The sequence below is a fragment of the Zeugodacus cucurbitae genome, chromosome 4, assembly GCF_028554725.1.
Source record: "Zeugodacus cucurbitae isolate PBARC_wt_2022May chromosome 4, idZeuCucr1.2, whole genome shotgun sequence".
In the NCBI taxonomy this organism is placed as follows: domain Eukaryota; kingdom Metazoa; phylum Arthropoda; class Insecta; order Diptera; family Tephritidae; genus Zeugodacus; species Zeugodacus cucurbitae.
In genome coordinates, this window is record NC_071669.1 from 25,479,491 (window position 1) to 25,498,027 (window position 18,537).

At 37.8% G+C, this 18,537-nt stretch overlaps 2 protein-coding genes across 7 annotated transcripts in view; one reads left to right on the plus strand and one right to left on the minus strand.

Moving 5' to 3' along the window:
• Positions 1-16,125, plus strand: part of LOC105215879 (uncharacterized) — a 76,992-nt gene extending 60,867 nt beyond the window's left edge. For all 6 annotated transcript variants that reach the window (XM_011190063.3, XM_011190059.3, XM_011190058.3 and 3 more), the window contains one exon: positions 15,180-16,125. In XM_011190063.3, the coding sequence (XP_011188365.2) occupies positions 15,180-15,835 (656 nt within the window). In that variant the 3' untranslated portion in view covers positions 15,836-16,125. The remainder of the gene's footprint in view (positions 1-15,179) is intronic.
• Positions 258-5,550, minus strand: LOC105215878 (uncharacterized). The gene is made up of 3 exons (XM_011190057.3): positions 3,441-5,550; positions 2,267-3,332; positions 258-2,198 (listed from the first exon to the last, which is right to left on the minus strand). Exons 1-3 carry the CDS (start codon positions 5,139-5,141, stop codon positions 1,621-1,623), a joined length of 3,345 nt encoding a protein of 1,114 aa, XP_011188359.1. The 5' UTR covers positions 5,142-5,550; the 3' UTR covers positions 258-1,620.
• Positions 16,126-18,537: the final 2,412 nt, after the last annotated feature.

Sequence of the window (18,537 nt, forward strand, 5' to 3'; positions counted from 1 at the left end):
CGACAGTCCTTAGCCGGATAAAAATTCAAGTGCGCTCCACCGACTGTTGTGAGAGCGGCAATTAGAGTAATAATAACTGCCTAGTTGGCAAACCTTGTCCAAACATTGTTGTTGTTGTAGCGGCATTAAACATTCCTCGATTATGCATATCTCTAATTTAGAATACAAGCCACTTTTCGAAAAAAGTTCCCACATTTACTTATTTACATACATATATGTATGTATGTATATGAAGATTATAAAGAAAACACCGAGCATTACAAATCATACGAGTTTATTAAATTTTAAATTAATGATAACTACAAACTAAACGCGTATTAAGCATTGAAAAAGTAATGTGTAAATGTAATTAAATCAAAACTTAATTGTTTACACACACACACAGCAATTAGTTACCGAACACGGCACGGCAAAAATACAGTGAGTATACATATGAGTGTGTGAATTTGTTGGGGTTGAAGTGAGCATTTCCTTACAAACAGCTGCGTCAGGGAGTGAGTGAGTGAGGTAGCGCCTCAGCCACAATCAAACACCTTTTTTGCCTCTGCAGCTGTCAACGAGGAAACGGACATTTGCAAACTAGCAACAACAAAAGCATATACATCAATATATACAATGCATAGGACATACACACACATATATATATACCAACCAATTTCGAAATCTGAGGCAATCAATTTCTGCCGAAACTCACATCGAACCGTAGAGCGCTTGTGTAGTGCATTCGTTTTGTCTTTTAAGTTTAACTGCGACCAACTTAATTTAAGTCTACAAAGAATGCATTGAAATTATTAAATATATAATTTGTAAGCAAATAAATCCATAAATTCAGCGTTTAATTGTATGCGCTCTCTCTTAAAAAAAAAAAATAATAATAATAATTAAAACTATGTATGTATGTATGCGTTATAATTAAACTGCGCCAGCCGCTAAAGCCGCCGCTTGAGTGTATAAATTAAGCGCTAAAATTAAACCAAACTTAGGAATATCATTTTAGTTTAATGAGTATAATATAAATGGTATGCATCGTAAGTGTGTGCAGTGTAGCACTCTTCAAGTTGACTTTTACGCTTTAAGTAACTTAAAAGAAGTGAGTTGCAACATAAGAAGTTGAAGTAAATTGAATAAATTATTGTATGCGTTTATGGATTTGTTCGTGGAATAACGTTGGCACTGCAACAAATTGTTTTGTGTTAAATCAAATAATATCAGCAAAAATGTGTGTTTGTAATAAATTATGAAAATCGCAAAGCGGCCAATTAGGAAACACACTAAGTAGTAGTTAAATTTTGAAAATTTTATGTATATGCTCAACAGTAATTTTAACAGTTTCAACAGTTCAAATTTCTTGTCAACAGTTTAGGCGAGGTCTTTCAGTTGTATTGTTTCGTGTTTCCAACATAACTACACACATGTGTTTGAAGACAGTGCCGCCTTTTATATGATATATGATATACTATAACCTATTTTATGTATAAATATATTATTGGAGAATTCTATATATCTAATGTTGTCTTAGATAATTGTGTGTATGTGTATCGCTTACGCCTAATTAACCACTATAAAAAGTGTAAAATAATATTCTGCGTTTTTTTAGTTCCATTTGAAATGTGCAAGTCTTTAGATTTCTGTTTTTTGTCCCAACACAGTGAAATAACTCGATATTTTACGCTCACTCTTTGTGCTCTTGCTTAGTGGTGCTGAGACCCCACCCACCAGCGTCGAGGCGTTCTCTTTCTCAGGCATCGGTTCATTGTCCTGCACTTGCATTGACACCATTACGGATACCTGTTGCACGCCCATCGTTTGTGCCTGATGGGGTGTATGCGCGGGCATATCGTTGTCAACGCCGTTCTTTAGTGCCGGCGATGTTCGGGGTGTTGATTTTCGCCGTTTCTGCTTTTTTATTTCAGCAGCTTTCACAATAGTCGTTGTTGCTGTTGCTGTGGCTGGCAACTCCTCATCATCTAAATCGTCGGTTTTTAAACACTGCAATATTTGTTCTTGTATTTCATCAATTAACTGTTGTTCCTTCACAATTTCGTCCGTTGCAGTTACTTTTGTCTTACGTTCGGCTTTCTTGCGTTCGGGTTTTGTGTCACCACCATTTTCGACATGTTCACGTTGTATGTGTGCGCGCACATGAGCACGCGAAGAGTAACACCGTCCACAAATTTCGCATTTAAATGGTCTTTCACCTGAAACAGCAAACAATAGAAATTAATATTTGATGTTTTTGTAGGAAATTAGAATTTGCTGCACTTACCTGTATGCGTGCGATGGTGCACCTTGCGGTCGATATTACGCATAAAGCGTTTGTCGCAATAATCGCATTTATAATTCTTCTCGCCCATGTGTGAACGCCGATGCACAAGGAGATTCTGGTTGGCCCGAAATGTTTTCTGGCAAATTTCACAAACGAACGGCTTCTCACCCGTGTGCACACGTCTATGTATTTTCAAATCGGAGCTGCGCACAAAGGCTTTCGAACAGTCAGGGCAATTATAACGCCTATCATTGGTGTGATGGCGTTGATGTAGTCTGAGGTCTTGTTTGGTAGCCACCGGCATGCCACAGGTTTCACACTTATATGCCTTCACTTTGAGATGACGCATTTTATGCTCACTTAGACGTCTTTTAATGCGGAAAGTTTTGCCACATTCTTCGCAACTGAACGGCTTCTCGCCTGTGTGTAAACGCTTGTGTTCGGCCAGACGTGGTGACTTACTGAACGATTTTGGACACTGATTACAAGCGTAGCGTAGCTTATGAGTTTCGGAGTAGCATGTTGTGCGCATGGGATGTGCGACTGGTTTACTGGCCGCCAATGTTGCATCCAATGCCAAATCGAGTTCAGGCGAAGATTTGCCTGAGAATTCAGGCGACGAAGATTTGGAGGCGGTAGCACTTTTAGACGGTAAAACTGATTCTTCGTTTTCAACGGTAAGATTTTTATTTTTGCGAGTTCGCTTGGCAGTCGGCTTTGCGTGGATTTTTATTTTTTCTGCGCTTTCTTTCTTTTCTTTAGCTTTTTGTTTTTTAATTTCATTAGCGTTTATAGGGGCAGCTATATCTGAAACAACATCTTGCACTAAATTAGTCAAAGTTTTGACATCCGTTTCGGTGAAATCTGTTTCCATCGGTGTTTCTTCGGCAATGGGGGCCAAGTGGACGTCATTAACCATTTTAGCGGGTTCTGCAACAGATATAGTGGCTGGAGGGAATGCAATTGCGCCATCAGTGTTGCTTTCGTCATTATTTTCAGTTTGTTGTGCATTTGCAGCTTTTGTTGTTGCAGCTCGTTTCTTTGGCGGCGAACGTTTCGAAAAAACCTGCAATTTATAAAAATTTGTATTAAAATAATAATAAATATATATATTTTTTAATGTTCAAAAAAAACTCGAAAAATATATTTTATGAATGTCTAGCTGTTCTCTTACCGATCGGCGCTTTCTTTTGCGTTTTGCTGCAGGTTTCTGTTCTTCCGCATTGTTTGTGTGTTCGACATCTTCAATAGTTTCTCCAAGAGAATTGTGTGCTTTTTCACTTACAAACTTTACTGTAGCAGGCACCTGTTGCGTCGTTTCCAACTGCGCATGCTCCTCAACCCTTGGCGGTATTTCATTATCATCCACCTCTTCATTTGCTACTTCGCAGACTGCTTCACTCATAACTGTTTTCTCAGACAATGCTTCGTGTTTGTTGGACGTATTTATTGTTGTCGCTTCCACTGTCTTGTCTTCTTCAGGGGGTGGCGTTTCTGGCGCTTGCACTGCAACAGTTGCTGGCAAGATGTCATTGTTGTCCACATTTTGTGACACTGGCAACACTACCATCACAGGCGAAGCTGACATTGCTTCGATGCTAGCTTTTCGCTGTTTATCAATTGCCATAGCTGCTGCATTCATTTTCGTTAGCTGCCCTACTTCATCGCACGGCTCAAGCTTAATTTCACACTTGGGTAATACATCTATTTCCTTTACCGGTCCGGAGAATAATTGATGTTGTTGCCTCAAATGTTTATGGAATAAATCCAATGTGGCATATTTGCACTCACAGTGTCCACAAATTAAGAAAAGCTTTTTGCCATTTAAAATAAATACATTTCCACATGACTCCAGTGTTGCATCACCAGGAATTGGTGACATTGAGTGTGCACTTGAGCTATCATCACCAATTTCTTCAGGGTATGGGTCTATCTCCGTCTTAATTACCACCTTCAGTTTGTTATCCTGCGCCTGCGCTTTATTTTCAGCCTGTTGCTTCGTTAGTGTGCGTGGACTTTTACGCGCTACTTTTGTGGTGGTCACATCTTCATCCTCCTGAAACAGTTTATGTGCATCATGTAAATGTTTTGCGAACGACGACATATCGCCATAACGTAAGTCGCAAAAGCTACAATTAAATATAAGTTTTTGCTGCTCCTCGTACACATAAATATTTCCACAAGATTCCGTTTGACATGAAGGCGTGACTAGCGATGATGCTACAGAGCAAGTGGAGGGAACACGACTACGAAGTGGACGTTTATATGTTGCAGCAATATCATCATGCTCGGCTTCTGATTCAGTACTGGTACCTTTTTCCACATTTCTCCGTGCAACTGTCTTTTTAACCTTAGAATCTGACTTTTGTTTTTGCTTTGGTACATCACTCTGCTTCGAACGTTTGCTGTTTGCAGCTGATGAGGCAGATGAGCAAGAAGCTACGGAAGTTTTACTGCTGACACTAGCACAACTCGAAACACTGCGACCACGTAGTTTCTTCGCAGATTTTGTCTTTTTACCACCTTTAAGTGCATCGTTTTTGGAAACAGTTGGTAAATGCAAGTTTTTCCCTATTATTTCATGGAATCGTATACGTTGGGCTTCCAGCTCTGCTTCTTCATCGCTGCTAATCGGTACTAATGTCGCATCATCATCCTCCTCCAGTAGATCCGTTTCAGAATCATCCTCGTCAGTGTCTTCGTCGTCCTCTTCATCATCTTCACCGCTAACATCTTCATCCACGACTACATTCTTACCATTCATTTTCACAATTTTGTTTTTCTGTTTGCTATTGTTTTCTGCGTCTCCCTCGTCGCCATTATCCGGCGCTTCCAGTTTTATGGGTACATGCTCTAGCAGTGTGTTGATCATCATGTTAGCGTTTATTTAACACACTCACTTACGGTTCCACTACTCTAACTTACTCCTTAGCGCTTATATTATCATTAAATATAAATTTTATATATTTTTGCAAATTTTATATATGTTTTTATGTCGAATTTATTAACAACTTTAGCGCAACACACTAATTTCTCGCACACAGCAATATATTCTACTGACGCCGCTTCTTTTCCACAAAGCTGTCAACTTTTTGCCTCGATTGCTCTTTTGTTGTTGCTTCTCTTATCCACTTTGCTTTGCTCACTATTCGCTGGCGCGCAGCTCATTCGTGCAAACAGCCCAACTCTGTTATTATAAATTTTTTGCAAACCTTTGTTATGTTCATTTGCGCAATACAAGTGTGAGCGAGATGGCTGTTGAGTGTGCAAAGAGCCGTTGGTTGACACAATGAATTTGTGGAACGCAAATTGTGGATGATTTTGACAAATGGAATGAATGATCTCAATGGAATGAACAATACACAGAGGGCGCATTCGGTGAATATGTGGAAAAGAAAACTCAAAAATTAACTGAAAGTGAACACACACACAATAAAAAATTATAAAGAAATTAAATAAGTGCTACAAAGCAAACAATGATGAATTTAATTTTAGCTTGTGTACAGATATGTATGTACATATGTACATATATTGTTTACATATCTACTATCCCTTCTTCAAGACACAACCTGGTTCTACCTGGCCGTTTCTTTAGCAAAAAATGAGGATGGATTCTAAAGTAAACCGGTTCATAGTACGTTTTAGAGATAAAGCCATTCTACATGAATACGCAAATTATATGTGCATGTGTGTGTGGGACAATCGAGTTTTTAGTGAAATTCTGTACACCATACGCACAGTAGAGCAGCGCAACATGTGTTTTGTAGGATTTTGCTTAACATGGCATTGCAAATCATATGGAACAGGTAGATTTATTGCTTATGCCGTTAGCCTGAGCAGTCTAGTACACATTTTTGTATGCTAACGTATAGGATAATACAATAGCATTAATGGTATATAGCGAGCAATTATATCAGCTTTAGCTAGTGCAAAAAACAAGTGTTGTATATTACGTATACGCCCGGCACTACACTGTTGAGCTTATGGGTGATGGGTTATATTCTCAAGCTAACCTAATATTATTTAATATTTATATAATTAAAGCAAAGCAATTTTCATTGCGAATAGTTAGTTAGTTAATAATAAATATAATTAAAAATACAAATAACGAAAATTAATTTTCAACATTTTTAATTTAAAAAATAATATTTTTTCAAATACTTAATCATAAATTAAATTATTTATTTATTAAAATATCAGAATGCAATTTAAAGAAAAATAATCAAATATGGAAGATCATCTGAGTACACACATATTAATTCACAGTTATAAACAAAACAATATCGTCACTCATTCAGATTTTGCAAAGGTCAATATATAAGTAACTAACTAGAATAATAATATTAATTATTTAAAATATTGTAATCCATCTCTATCATTTTCAATTTCAATGCAAATGAAATAAGCTTCTCACATAACATATAAAAATTTAAAGGGTTCCCTCTCGTCAGCACGTCATCGGAAATAGAAATAGAGCCAAAGTCAGCACAGTTGTTTCAACTAAAAAAATTATGTTTTAAATATGTCAAATATATATATATATTTGGCGTAGGAACCGCTTTAAGCGATTATAGCCGAATCCACCAGAGCGCGCCACTCATTCCTCCTTTTTGCTTTTTGGCGCCAATTGGAAACACCAAGTGAAGCCAGGTCACTTTGCACTTGGTCTTTCCACCGGAGTGGAGGTCGTCCTCTTCCGCGGCTTCCTCCAGCGGGTACTGCATCGAATACTTTCAGAGCTGGAGTGTTTTCTTCCATCCGTACAACATGACCTAGCCAGCGTAGCCGCTGTCTTTTTATTCGCTGAACTATGTCAATGTCGTCGTATAAATCGTACAGCTCATCGTTCCATCGCCTGCGGTATTCGCCGTTGCCAATGTTTAGAGGACCAAAAATCTTGCGCAAAACCTTTCTCTCGAAAACCCCAAGAGTCGTCTCATCGGATGTTGTCATCGTCCACGCTTCAGCGCCATACATCAGGACGGGAATAATGAGCGACTTATAGAGTTTGATTTTGGTTCGTCGAGAGAGGACTTTACTTTTCAATTGCCTACTCAGTCCAAAGTAGCACCTGTTGGCAAGAGTGATTCTGCGTTGGATTTCAAGGCTGACATTGTTGGTGTTGTTAATGCTGGTTCCCAGATAAACGAAATTATCTACAACTTCAAAGTTATGACTGTCAACAGTGACGTGGGAGCCAAGACGCGAGTGCGCCGACTGTTTGTTTGATGACAGGAGATATTTCGTCTTGTCCTCATTCACCACCAGACCCATACGCTTCGCTTCTTTATCTAGTCTGGAAAACGCAGAACAAACGGCGCGGTTGTTGCTTCCGATGATATCAATATCATCGGCATACGCCAGGAGCTGTACACTCTTGTAGAAGATTGTACCCTCTCTATTTAGTTCTGCAGCTCGTATTATTTTTTCCAGCAATAGATTGAAGAAGTCGCACGATAGTGAGTCACCCTGTCTGAAGCCTCGTTTGGTATCGAACGGCTCGGAGAGGTCCTTCCCGATCCTGACGGAGCTTTTGGTGTTGCTCAACGTCAGCTTACATAGCCGTATTAGTTTTGCAGGGATACCAAATTCAGACATCGCGGCATAAAGGCAGCTCCTTTTCGTGCTATCGAAGGCAGCTTTAAAATCGATAAAAAGATGGTGAGTATCGATTCTTCTCTCTCGGGTCTTTTCCAAGATTTGGCGCATGGTGAATATCTGGTCCATTGTGGATTTTCCAGGTCTAAAGCCACACTGATAAGGTCCAATCAGTTCGTTGACGGTGGGCTTTAGTCTTTCACACAATACGCTCGACAAAACCTTATATGCGATATTGAGGAGACTTATACCACGGTAGTTGGCGCAGATTGTGGGGTCTCCCTTCTTATGGATTGGGCAGAGCACACTAAGATTCCAATCGTCAGGCATGCTTTCTTCCGACCATATTCTACAAAGAAGCTGATGCATGCACCTTATCAGTTCTTCGCCGCCGTATTTGAATAGCTCGGCCGGTAATCCATCGGCCCCCGCCGCTTTGTTGTTCTTCAAGCGGGTAATTGCTATTCGAATTTCTTCATGGTCGGGTAATGGAACATCTATTCCATCGTCATCGATTGGGGAATCGGGTTCGCCATCTCCTGGTGTTGTACTTTCACTGCCATTGAGCAGGTCGGAGAAGTGTTCCCTCCATAATCCCAGTGTGCTCTGGACATCCGCTACCAGATTACCTTCTCGGTCCCTACATGATAATGCTCCGGTCTTGAAACCTTCTGTTAATCGCCTCATCTTTTCATAAAATTTTCGAGCATTACCCATGTCGGCCAGCTTTTCAAGCTTTTCATACTCACGCATTTCGGCCTCTTTCTTTTTACGTCTGCAAATGCGTCTCGCTTCCCTCTTCAGTTCTCGATATCTATCCCACCCCGAACGTGTTGTGGTCGATCGCAACGTTGCGAGGTAGGCAGTCTGTTTAAATTGTCAAATATAATTAAATATAATTGATTAATATTAATTACTTTACATTACATTTGATTACTTAAGATTTTTATAAATTAAATATGTTCTTAAATTAATATCGTTTCGGTAATCATTACAGTTTGTAATCATTATTTAACCGTTTTCTATTTTAAACGAAATTTTAGTGCAGTACTGTTGTGTTCCAAAAGTAAAAGAAAAACATTGCTTACAAAATCACATTGTAATTCCGACTAAATAAATCATGCGCGCACCCACAAATGTAGTTGACAATGTTTGAAAAATGACAACAGGAACACGAGAAAATGAACAGGAACGGGAAACGTTGTCATGTGGAATATTATCGTTGAGGAAATTAGAATGGAAAGTTTTCTATACTCGTACCATATATGTATGTAGCTTATTAAGGTAAATTATAACATCGCCGACGAACGAAGAGGTAAAAATGTATGCATGAGCATTCGCAGAGTCTTTATACATATATTTGAATATACATACATATAGAATATGTATATCTATATATGGATATATGAATATGAAAACAGGACAATTTATGATAATACAATTTAAAATTATAAAAGAAAGATAAATGATGTCTCATTATCATTTTGCTTGTTATTAGAATGCCTATCAACTAGCATCTTTCCACTCTTAAATGAGAAATAGCTAATTTTAATGACCTAAAAAGTCTTGGGATCCTTTAGAGAAATGTATGAGCTGACGATGGCTCTCTTGAATTAAAAAAAAAGTAAATTCACACATGGATACTAGAAATACTTTTTGAAATCTTAAAAAAGAAAACTAAAGAAATCGATCTAAAATATACGCAATTTTATCAGGCAGTATTGCCATTAAGATAAATTCGCTTTCCAATTCCGAAGTGTCTATCTCAGAAGTAGATCGAAAAACTATAAATCTCACTCGCTTTTAATTCGACTCAGCTATATAAAGGCATGAACTCAAATCCGCAAGAAAAACTATTTTTTTTACAATAAATCATAAGCTAGTGAAGAGAGACAACTATCGACAGCCAATTTACTGAAATCTACTTTACTCACAACTAATATGGCTTAGAGGTAAGAAAGCTAACCATTGCCATTTGCTCCTCAACTATACCAATAAAACCTGGGGCGAAAAAACCTTCACTTAAAGAGTCTTCGCTCGCTTCAAAATGCACAAGAAATATTCCTAAGCTGAAGGAGCAGATTTCATCCATACAAATACTTTGTATGTATATATAAAGGCACATACACACATACTTATGCCAAGCACTTGGGTACGTGGGGAGCTCCACTGTGTCGGGCTTTAAAAATACGTTTGGGGCTAATTTTCACCGCATCCCCTAACTGTAAATATGTTTGACTTGAGTACGCTTGTATGTATGTACCAAGGTCGTTTCACAGTTGTGCTTTTGTCAATGCTTGCTGCATATCTTATATTGGGGAGCATGACTAAATCCCCCAAAGTTCCTTGTCTGTGTGGGAAGGAAACAGAGAAGAAAATATGTATTTGTTATTATTGCTGTGAAAGTGTATATTTTTTTACTTATTTCTTGGTCTCCTTCAGAGCTAATCCCCCAAGAAAACAACAACAACTGGGCATAAACCGTAAAATCCCGCCATAAAATACTAAAAACGTGTGACCTTCGCATTGTGTCTGTGTATCTGTGCATGCGATTTTTATTTTATTTTTGTTTTTGCAAAGTTGCTATGTGTATTTTAGGAGGTTTTAGGTCTTCCCCAAGTATGTTTTCGTTGCCGTAGTTTCAAAATATTGACTTGTAGCCAAGCTTATCAGCTTATCGCAAGTAAAACGTGCTCGCATACACATACATGCATACGTGTGTCTAGTGCATTAGTGCGTGAATAATCCAATATTCGAAATATTCATTTTATTGGAAATAGTAAAACTTAGCAACGCAGTTGAGTGTGGATGCAGTGGATTTTGGTTCATGAGATCATTTCCAATCTCTTTATATTTACCATTTCGTTTTACTTATTTTTCTTATCACATCAGCCACTCTCTGTCACTTGTCACACACACATACATACGCACTTACTCATAGAAAACTACATAAATTGTTAAATTCTTCTTCGGTGTGTACCAATGCATTTGATCCCGGCCCTAATTCGGTGCGCTTATCAGTGAATCGATCGTGGCCTAATTTTCGTAAACTCGGTGCAATGAACTCGATTTCTAGTGCCACAGCTTCACAGCAATGCATCAATTCATAAGCGGATCTTCATTGCATTTTCATGAAACATTCAAACTTGGACTAATGAGAGTATTTCATAAATACTGATAAAGTACTGCATTGTAAACAAATCGTAACATCCGATCGATATCGATACCTTGATAAAAACACTAAATTTTTGAGAATTCTTAGTGGAGATGTAATAGAAAAAAATTCGGAAAGAAACTATCTTTCATTCATAGACAAAATTATAAGCGCAATTTAATATTTGCAATAACTTATTCTGCTATAAACTTTTTATTTATAGTAGTTGAATAGAATTAAAAAAAAAGTTGTTCTCTTTGAAAAATAATCGAGCAAAATTCAGCAAAACAAGTTATTATCCTCTACTGGCGTAGATACCGCTTACACGATTATAGTCGAGTCTTTACAACACAGAGGAGGTCTTCCTCTTCCTCTGCTTCCACCAGCGGGTACTGAATGGAAGACTTTCAACTGCTTCCAAGATCCTAACCAGCGCAACCGATGTCATTTCATTCGCTAAACTCTGTCAATGGTGTCAAGTCGCACAGCTCATCGTTCCACCATCTGCGGTGTTCGCCGCAAAACTTTTTTCTACGAAGAACGATCTTTTTACGTCGGAGAATAGCAAAGCTGTGAACATTTCTGGCATGAAACTTATTGTTGATTATGTATATAAGTATGTATATATGTTATTTTCGAAGGGTTCAATTATACCAGATATGTATCGAGTCTAAGTTAGATTAGGTTAAAGGGCTGATCCTTGCGCCACAGGAGATCCCACTTGGACAACTAACGTCAGTCCATCCTCAAAATGGATGGCCGTAAATAACATAATATCGGTTTTACTAGGATTAACGGCTAAGCCGATTTTTGTCGCCCAGTTGGCAACCACCTGCAGATATCCTTGGGTTATTTCATAAACGGTGTCCAGAAAAGCCATTTTAAATATATTATATTATATATATATATATATATAATATATATAATATATTTGAACATATCGTCCATGTGATAAATATTTGTGTAAGTGAACGATATTCACAAAATAGGTACTGTACAAGCTCACTATCGATGCAAGACTTGAGACACGTTATTTGTTTTCATACATTATTTGCAAAATCTTTAGATTCTTCTGAGGTTAATCTTGTCGAAGGATTACATTTTATCTTTTCTTTTATCTGTTAAATGATATTAACACGGCACGGCCAGAACTTTTTACGTTTCAGAGTTTTCTGAAATGAAATACACCTACGTATTTTGAGAAGTTAGCAGTTTTATAGTGAAATTTTCAAGTTATTTATGAAAATATAGGTATAAATTTTGCGTTACCATATGGTAATCGTGGATTAATTCGGGTTAAAGTGAAGCAATTTTTGAGAAGATGTAACTTCAAATTTAATCAAAGTTCACTAAAATCAGTCACTGCTACTTTCAATAAAAGTTAAAAAAGAATTGTTTTGGTTGCAATAACCAACAGCCTCCGCAAACAACCAGCATGCCGTTTTACAAGCGCCCATTTCGATTAAACTTCACTTTCATTTGTGTGTGAGGCGGAAATCATCCCTGCAAATGCAAGGAGTGTGTTACATTCAAATAATCCACAGCCACACTTTTTGGTTACAATAAAGTTTTTTTTACAATTTAACGGCAGGACTGCGCTTCGCTTGCATGCTAAATTAAAGCAATTTTTTTCGCAGTCATGCTGAAGGTGATTGTTGTTGGGAAATCCCCAATAATGGGAATTCCCCAGCGCCGGCAACTATGACTCATACAATTGGTAGCGAGCAATGAATGAAAACAGCTTCGTACAGACGTTAACGGTATTTTGGCTCGTTTTCGGAGATTAGTTTCATGCTGACTACGCCATCTAGCATACTTTGAGGCGTATAAGAGCGCACATTACACTGTTTTTGGGGGTGTGCGTTGGTAGGCAGGTGCCGGGCACATGGTGGTGGTGGGGAGACGCGGTTAGCGGCGTGTAAATGTTGCAAGTTAAAAATGAGCAACTCCAAAACTCATTGGGTCTGCTTCGTTTCACACCCTTTTGTTTGTTTTACGCATTCAATTGAGTGGGTGCAACACGGTTGTCTCCGGGTCGGAAAGCACCCCGTTTTTTAAGTGTTGCTACCGGCTGTGGGGAGCAGCAGCATATGGCATAAGGCACCTTTGTATTTGTGTATTCGTGTAATATATTCGCGAGTGTATGTGTGTTCGGTTGCTATGTGCTGTCGTGTGCCACCTTTTTACGTCACTTCACTGGGGTCGTCCTTGCGGTGTGTGGTGTGGGGCGTTTGAAATTGATGATATTCTAAAATGTACATTTATTACTATTTTTATTGTGACGTGCGCGTCATGCTGTCAAGTCTAGTTGAGGGGAAAGTAATGATTTGGCGGTAAGCAATGTTACGCAGTTGCAAAAGAACTGGTCGCAAACTTTGGTCCATTGGAAGTCTCCAACCGAATACAGCAATACTGAATTTGAGTATGCACGTATATACTATGAAAGGTAGGGGTTCCAAAATGGCCATCTGGTCAATTTTAAAATATACATATATACATTTTCCATATTTCTTACATCACAAAAAACTTAAGTACTATTTTCTAAAGGTTTTTTAATTCGTATGATATTCCAAGTGTAGCTCAATATGAGTATATACCATGGACATACATATGTATATTTTTTAGTATCTCCCAGTGTGTCTTGTATCTCTTTTGTATTCCGCTTAATCTTCAGTTGACTTTTCTTAATTATGGGGTGGATTTAGTTTATTTATAGCAAACATAATTTCAAAACATTAAAAAGGCAATTGGCGATCAACCCTTTCATTTATTCTGTTATATGATTAAAATGATTAGTTAGAGGTGTGAATCTGCTCATGAAGGCAGTGAAACGGATGTTATTTAAATAATGACAAAACACGAGTTTCCAAATGTTGCTGGATAACCTTTAAGTGAATATAGAGAGGTTTCTTTTTTGTAATTTTGAGAAAAGAAGGCGATTTGTTTACTATATCTCCTTATAGTCCACAGTCTTATTGTCCTAAAATTGTCTATTGTTTTTTGCTAATAAAGTCCCCCGTTTCTAATTCATTACAAAATTAAAAAAAAAAAATCAATTTATAGAGAATTGAATAATACTTCAAATGATGCAGAGATGATTTTTTACTCATATATTCCCTATTTCACGCGGTTGTTCGAACAAGTGAGATCCGAGAAATCTTTGTCTTGATCTCGCAAAGGCGAAACATTCGAGAAGAAAGTGATGAGATAATTCAACCTAGTCCTCCTCCATGCAGCTTTTACAGCTAGCGTTCGGTAAGATTTTTAACGTTACAGCGTAGTTGCCAATGGGACAATGGCCAGTGAGAACCCCTACGACTAAGAAGAAGTAAGCTTTACTGATGGTAGACCTCCTGCGATTCACCTTAGGTTAGAAGGAATTGGCAAATGCGCAAGTGCTTGTGTCAACGCATGTCCAGCTCAGCCGAGGCCCATCTATCCAATAGTAAACTATAATATCACAATAGTGCTCCTACATGTTTCCACGCTACTAATAGTGGAACTGACGTTCCTGACCTTGCAAGCTCCCCTCCTTACAATTTTCCGCGATTCTGCTGTGGCCAGGAACCTAGACCAGTCTAATCGAAAAGTATAATGATGCCACTGATAGTGAAGATAAGCATTCCTTAACAAGTCTGGAGCGCATAATCAGCGAACCCAAGGCTAGTATCGCCGCTCTATTATCAGAATGGATCGTCATCTCTCTAAAGGTTGCTGGATACTCAAGAATCTCGTACGGAGTTGGGGCAAAATGAAATCTGTAGTAGTAACTCTTTAAGTTTAAGATGTATTTTTAACAATTACGAATTCGTAGCTAATACTGTTCTGAATTCATCGTTAGTAATCAAGATCTCTACATCAAAGTCTCACAGTTGTTATGGAACCTTGTTCTGAGTTCTAAAGTGTTATCCCACTCACGTAGTTCCTGACTGATATTAGTCTCTTCCAATATAATGGTAAATGTGTAACGAGTGCAGCTTTCTCAAATAGTGTTTTCCTGATATGAATAATTTTATCATAAAATATACCAGTCGTTCGGAGCTTAATATTTTAGTGTCCTTTTTAGATCAAATTTACCTATACACTCTACTTTGCTGTATATGAAACCAGCATGAAGTCAAAAAGTTACTTATATAAATCGTATATCCATTTTCTTTGCAGATCGCACAAATCCCGAACCCGTGGAGATATGTCGTCACTTCCCACCAGATTACGAGGTGGAATCTCTTCCATCGTATACAATTGTCTCAGGGCTGCCAACTTACGATGACGCTTTGGAAGAGTTCCGTAAAGCTGGCATAATTCTAACTCCCCCCATGCCAGTGGTTAAGATATTTGAGAAAGATCCCGCAGCCGCTGGCAGCACAGGCAAGGAAAATCAAATCTTCAACATGGAAAACGGCATAAGCAACGACAACGACAACATCTCCGTCACTTCGACTTGCACCTGTGGCGCAGCGAACAATGCCAATTCTAATAATCCAAATTCGATATACACCGTGCCCTCGCCCTTGGCACCACAAGTCATAGAACTGTCGCCGGAACAATTGGCCGCATTGTCGCAGAAACGTCTCTCGTTACAAATCACATTCAACAATACGGCGCGTCGCAATTCACGGCCTCGTGGTATCGATCTCTATCGCCAGGTGAACCGCAACAATTTGCTACGCTCACAAGCTGTTGCCGCCGCCGCTGCCGCCCGCGATGGATTCCCACAAATTCACCGCTCCTCGTCGACGCTGACCCTATCCAATGAGCCGAATATGCTGGACCGTCATCTGATGCAACACCTGCAGCACCGAGGTTCTCTTTATTAAGCCGCTGGGGTGGACTGCAAAGAAAACACCGTTATTAACTATACTTATACGAATATAAATCATTGTTGAACTGTTGAATCAACTTACTTGTGTCCATACACATACTCGTACATACATATGTACGTGAAATGTGAAAAATTCTCTTACGATTAGTATTTTAAATGTAGGTATGTACTATAATTAGTTTAAAGCAATTGTAAAAACATACGCACATAATTATTTAGATGTAAAAATGTAAAAAAGATCAACATCAATTAATAAAAAGAATATCATATATAGTTGTAAGCATATCCATAGTTGTCACTTATTTTGATAGACTGGTGTTATCTCAGAAAAACTGCTCTGTCTCTGTCTCTGTCTGTCATTCTCCTCCAGACCCACTCGCTCGCTTCCTTATCCAGTCTGGAAAAAGCAGAACTAACGGAGCGGTTGTTGCTTCCAACGATATCAATATCATCGGCGTACACAATCAGCTGTACAGTTATATAAGAGATTGTACCTTCTCTATTTAGCTCTGCAGTTCGTATTGTTTTCAACAGTCACCTTATCTGAAGACTCGTTTGGTATCGAACGGCTTGGAGAGCTTCTTTTCGATCCTGACGGAGCTTTTGATGTTGCTCAACGTCAGGTGTGTAAGCCGTATTAGTTTTGCCAAATTCAGCCATAACGGCATAGAGGCAGCTCCTTTTCGTGTAGTCGAAGGCAGCTTTAAAATCGACAAGGAGATGGTCTGTGTCGATCCTCTTTTCATGGGTCTTTTCCAATATTGGGCGCATGGTGAAGATCTGGTCAGTTGTAGGAAGATGGAGTTATATGTAAAGGACCAATCAGTTTGTTGACGGTAGACTTTAGTCTTTCACACAGTACGCTCGATAGGTCCTTATATGAGATATTGAGGAGACTTATCCCACGGTAATTGGCGCAGATTGTGGAGTTTCCCTTTTTATCGATTGGGAAGAGCACACTAAGATTCCAATCGTCGGGCATGCTTCCGTTCGACCATATTCTATAAATAAGCTGATGTTGTTTGGTTTGATGTTCCTCAAGCGGGTAGTTGATATTCGAATTTCTTCATGGTCGTGCAATGGAACATCTGTTTCATATTCATCGACTGGGGAATCGGATTCGACCTCTCCTGGTGTTAGACTTTCCCTTCACAAATTCAGTATACTCTGGGCATCAACAGCTAGATCACCTCTGAGCGTCCTACAAGAGAATGCTCCGGCTTTGAAACCTTCAGTTAGTTGCCTCATATTTTTATAGAATTTTTGAGCATTTCCCATGTCAACCAGCATCTGAAGCATAACACTAAACAGTACATAACTACTAAACCAAGGAACTGTCCGTGACATTTTTTTAAATCCACAAGTTTGTTATAATGAAGTGACACATTGTTTTTATGAAAAAAATTACAAAAGACGGATTCCATAAAAGGTCCTAAAAGTCAGTAAACATGTTCATAAGAAAAATATACGAATTTCAACTGAATCTGCCTTTAAATTTAATAAATAAATAAGTTAATTTATTGAAGGCACTAAGCTCCAACGAAATGTAAAAGCTCTGTGTACTTGAGAGAATACGCATGCTCCTGAAACAAATTCTACGGAACGGAAGGGTTTTGTCTTTGGTGCATATCCTTTCCAATACATTCACCATTCACTCATTTAGAATATATGTTCTAAAATGTGAATTTTGTGAGAAGGATGTTTTAGAACTTTACGTAGAAACTACAACAGCAGGCACAGGAAGGTAATAAATGTAATTTTGATTCAAAACTGATTAATACGACTATTTCAGGATTTCAGATTTTTTTTTTTTTTAGTTTATGTGATTCTAAACCTATAAATACACTCGATATTTTATTTGAGCTCATTTGAAAATTTTTAACAGTCAAAGTAAAGTAATAAAAATATTAAGGATATAAAAATAGTCTCTTCTATAATACAATGAATATCATTAATATAATAGAAATGTTTAAAACCAGTCGGTATTTATATGAAGATTATCGGATTGGTTTCAATTCAGATGGCTCTTTTTGAAATCAGCATCTTAATATTAACATAAATAAAATAAATTAGCTTTCGTTTTCTATATGAAATAGAAGCAGGGATGAAATCTAACTCTCTATTTAATTATTCCATCAGAAACAAATTAATTCCCTTTAATTTTTCATAGAAAAATATATATTAACTATTTTGTCCAAATAATATTTAATTCATTCGTTATTCACATGAATGACCCTGTTATGTGTCAATCTAACAAGTTATAATAATTAAACCTAATATTAGCATTTTAACTTAAATATTCGGTTGAGTTGAAAGAGTTTTTAACATTGAAAATAATTGCAGACCAATATACTATTTAATAAAAAAATACGACCTTGCTTTCGTGAAATGATCGGCAACATGGAATTTCTCAAATTCACCAGACTAATGTTTGTAATATTATGAAATATTGTAGCACCAGAGAATATAAAATAAATCACTTTATGTTTTCTGCTAGTATCTAGGTTTAGTCGAAATAATATTGGTCGAAATTTCAATAATTGCGAAATAAATAAAATTTTTTTATTTGTTACAACACTATTCCTCTTGGTGCACTTATTTTATATTTAGCACTTTAGTATTTATTTATTTAAAAATAGAGGATAGAGGTAACTAAAAAGCAGTGTTGCATACTTGTAGGCGCCATATCATAGTTCA

Excerpts from the sequence above, each read along its gene's own strand:
- LOC105215878 (XM_011190057.3), bottom strand. The coding sequence starts at position 5,141 with ATGATGATCAACACACTGCTAGAGCATGTACCCATAAAACTGGAAGCG. Across the intron at positions 3,333-3,440 it reads GCAAAAGAAAGCGCCGATCG|GTTTTTTCGAAACGTTCGCC; the intron begins GTAAGAGAACAG and ends TATAAATTGCAG. Across the intron at positions 2,199-2,266 it reads GCACCATCGCACGCATACAG|GTGAAAGACCATTTAAATGC; the intron begins GTAAGTGCAGCA and ends TTGCTGTTTCAG.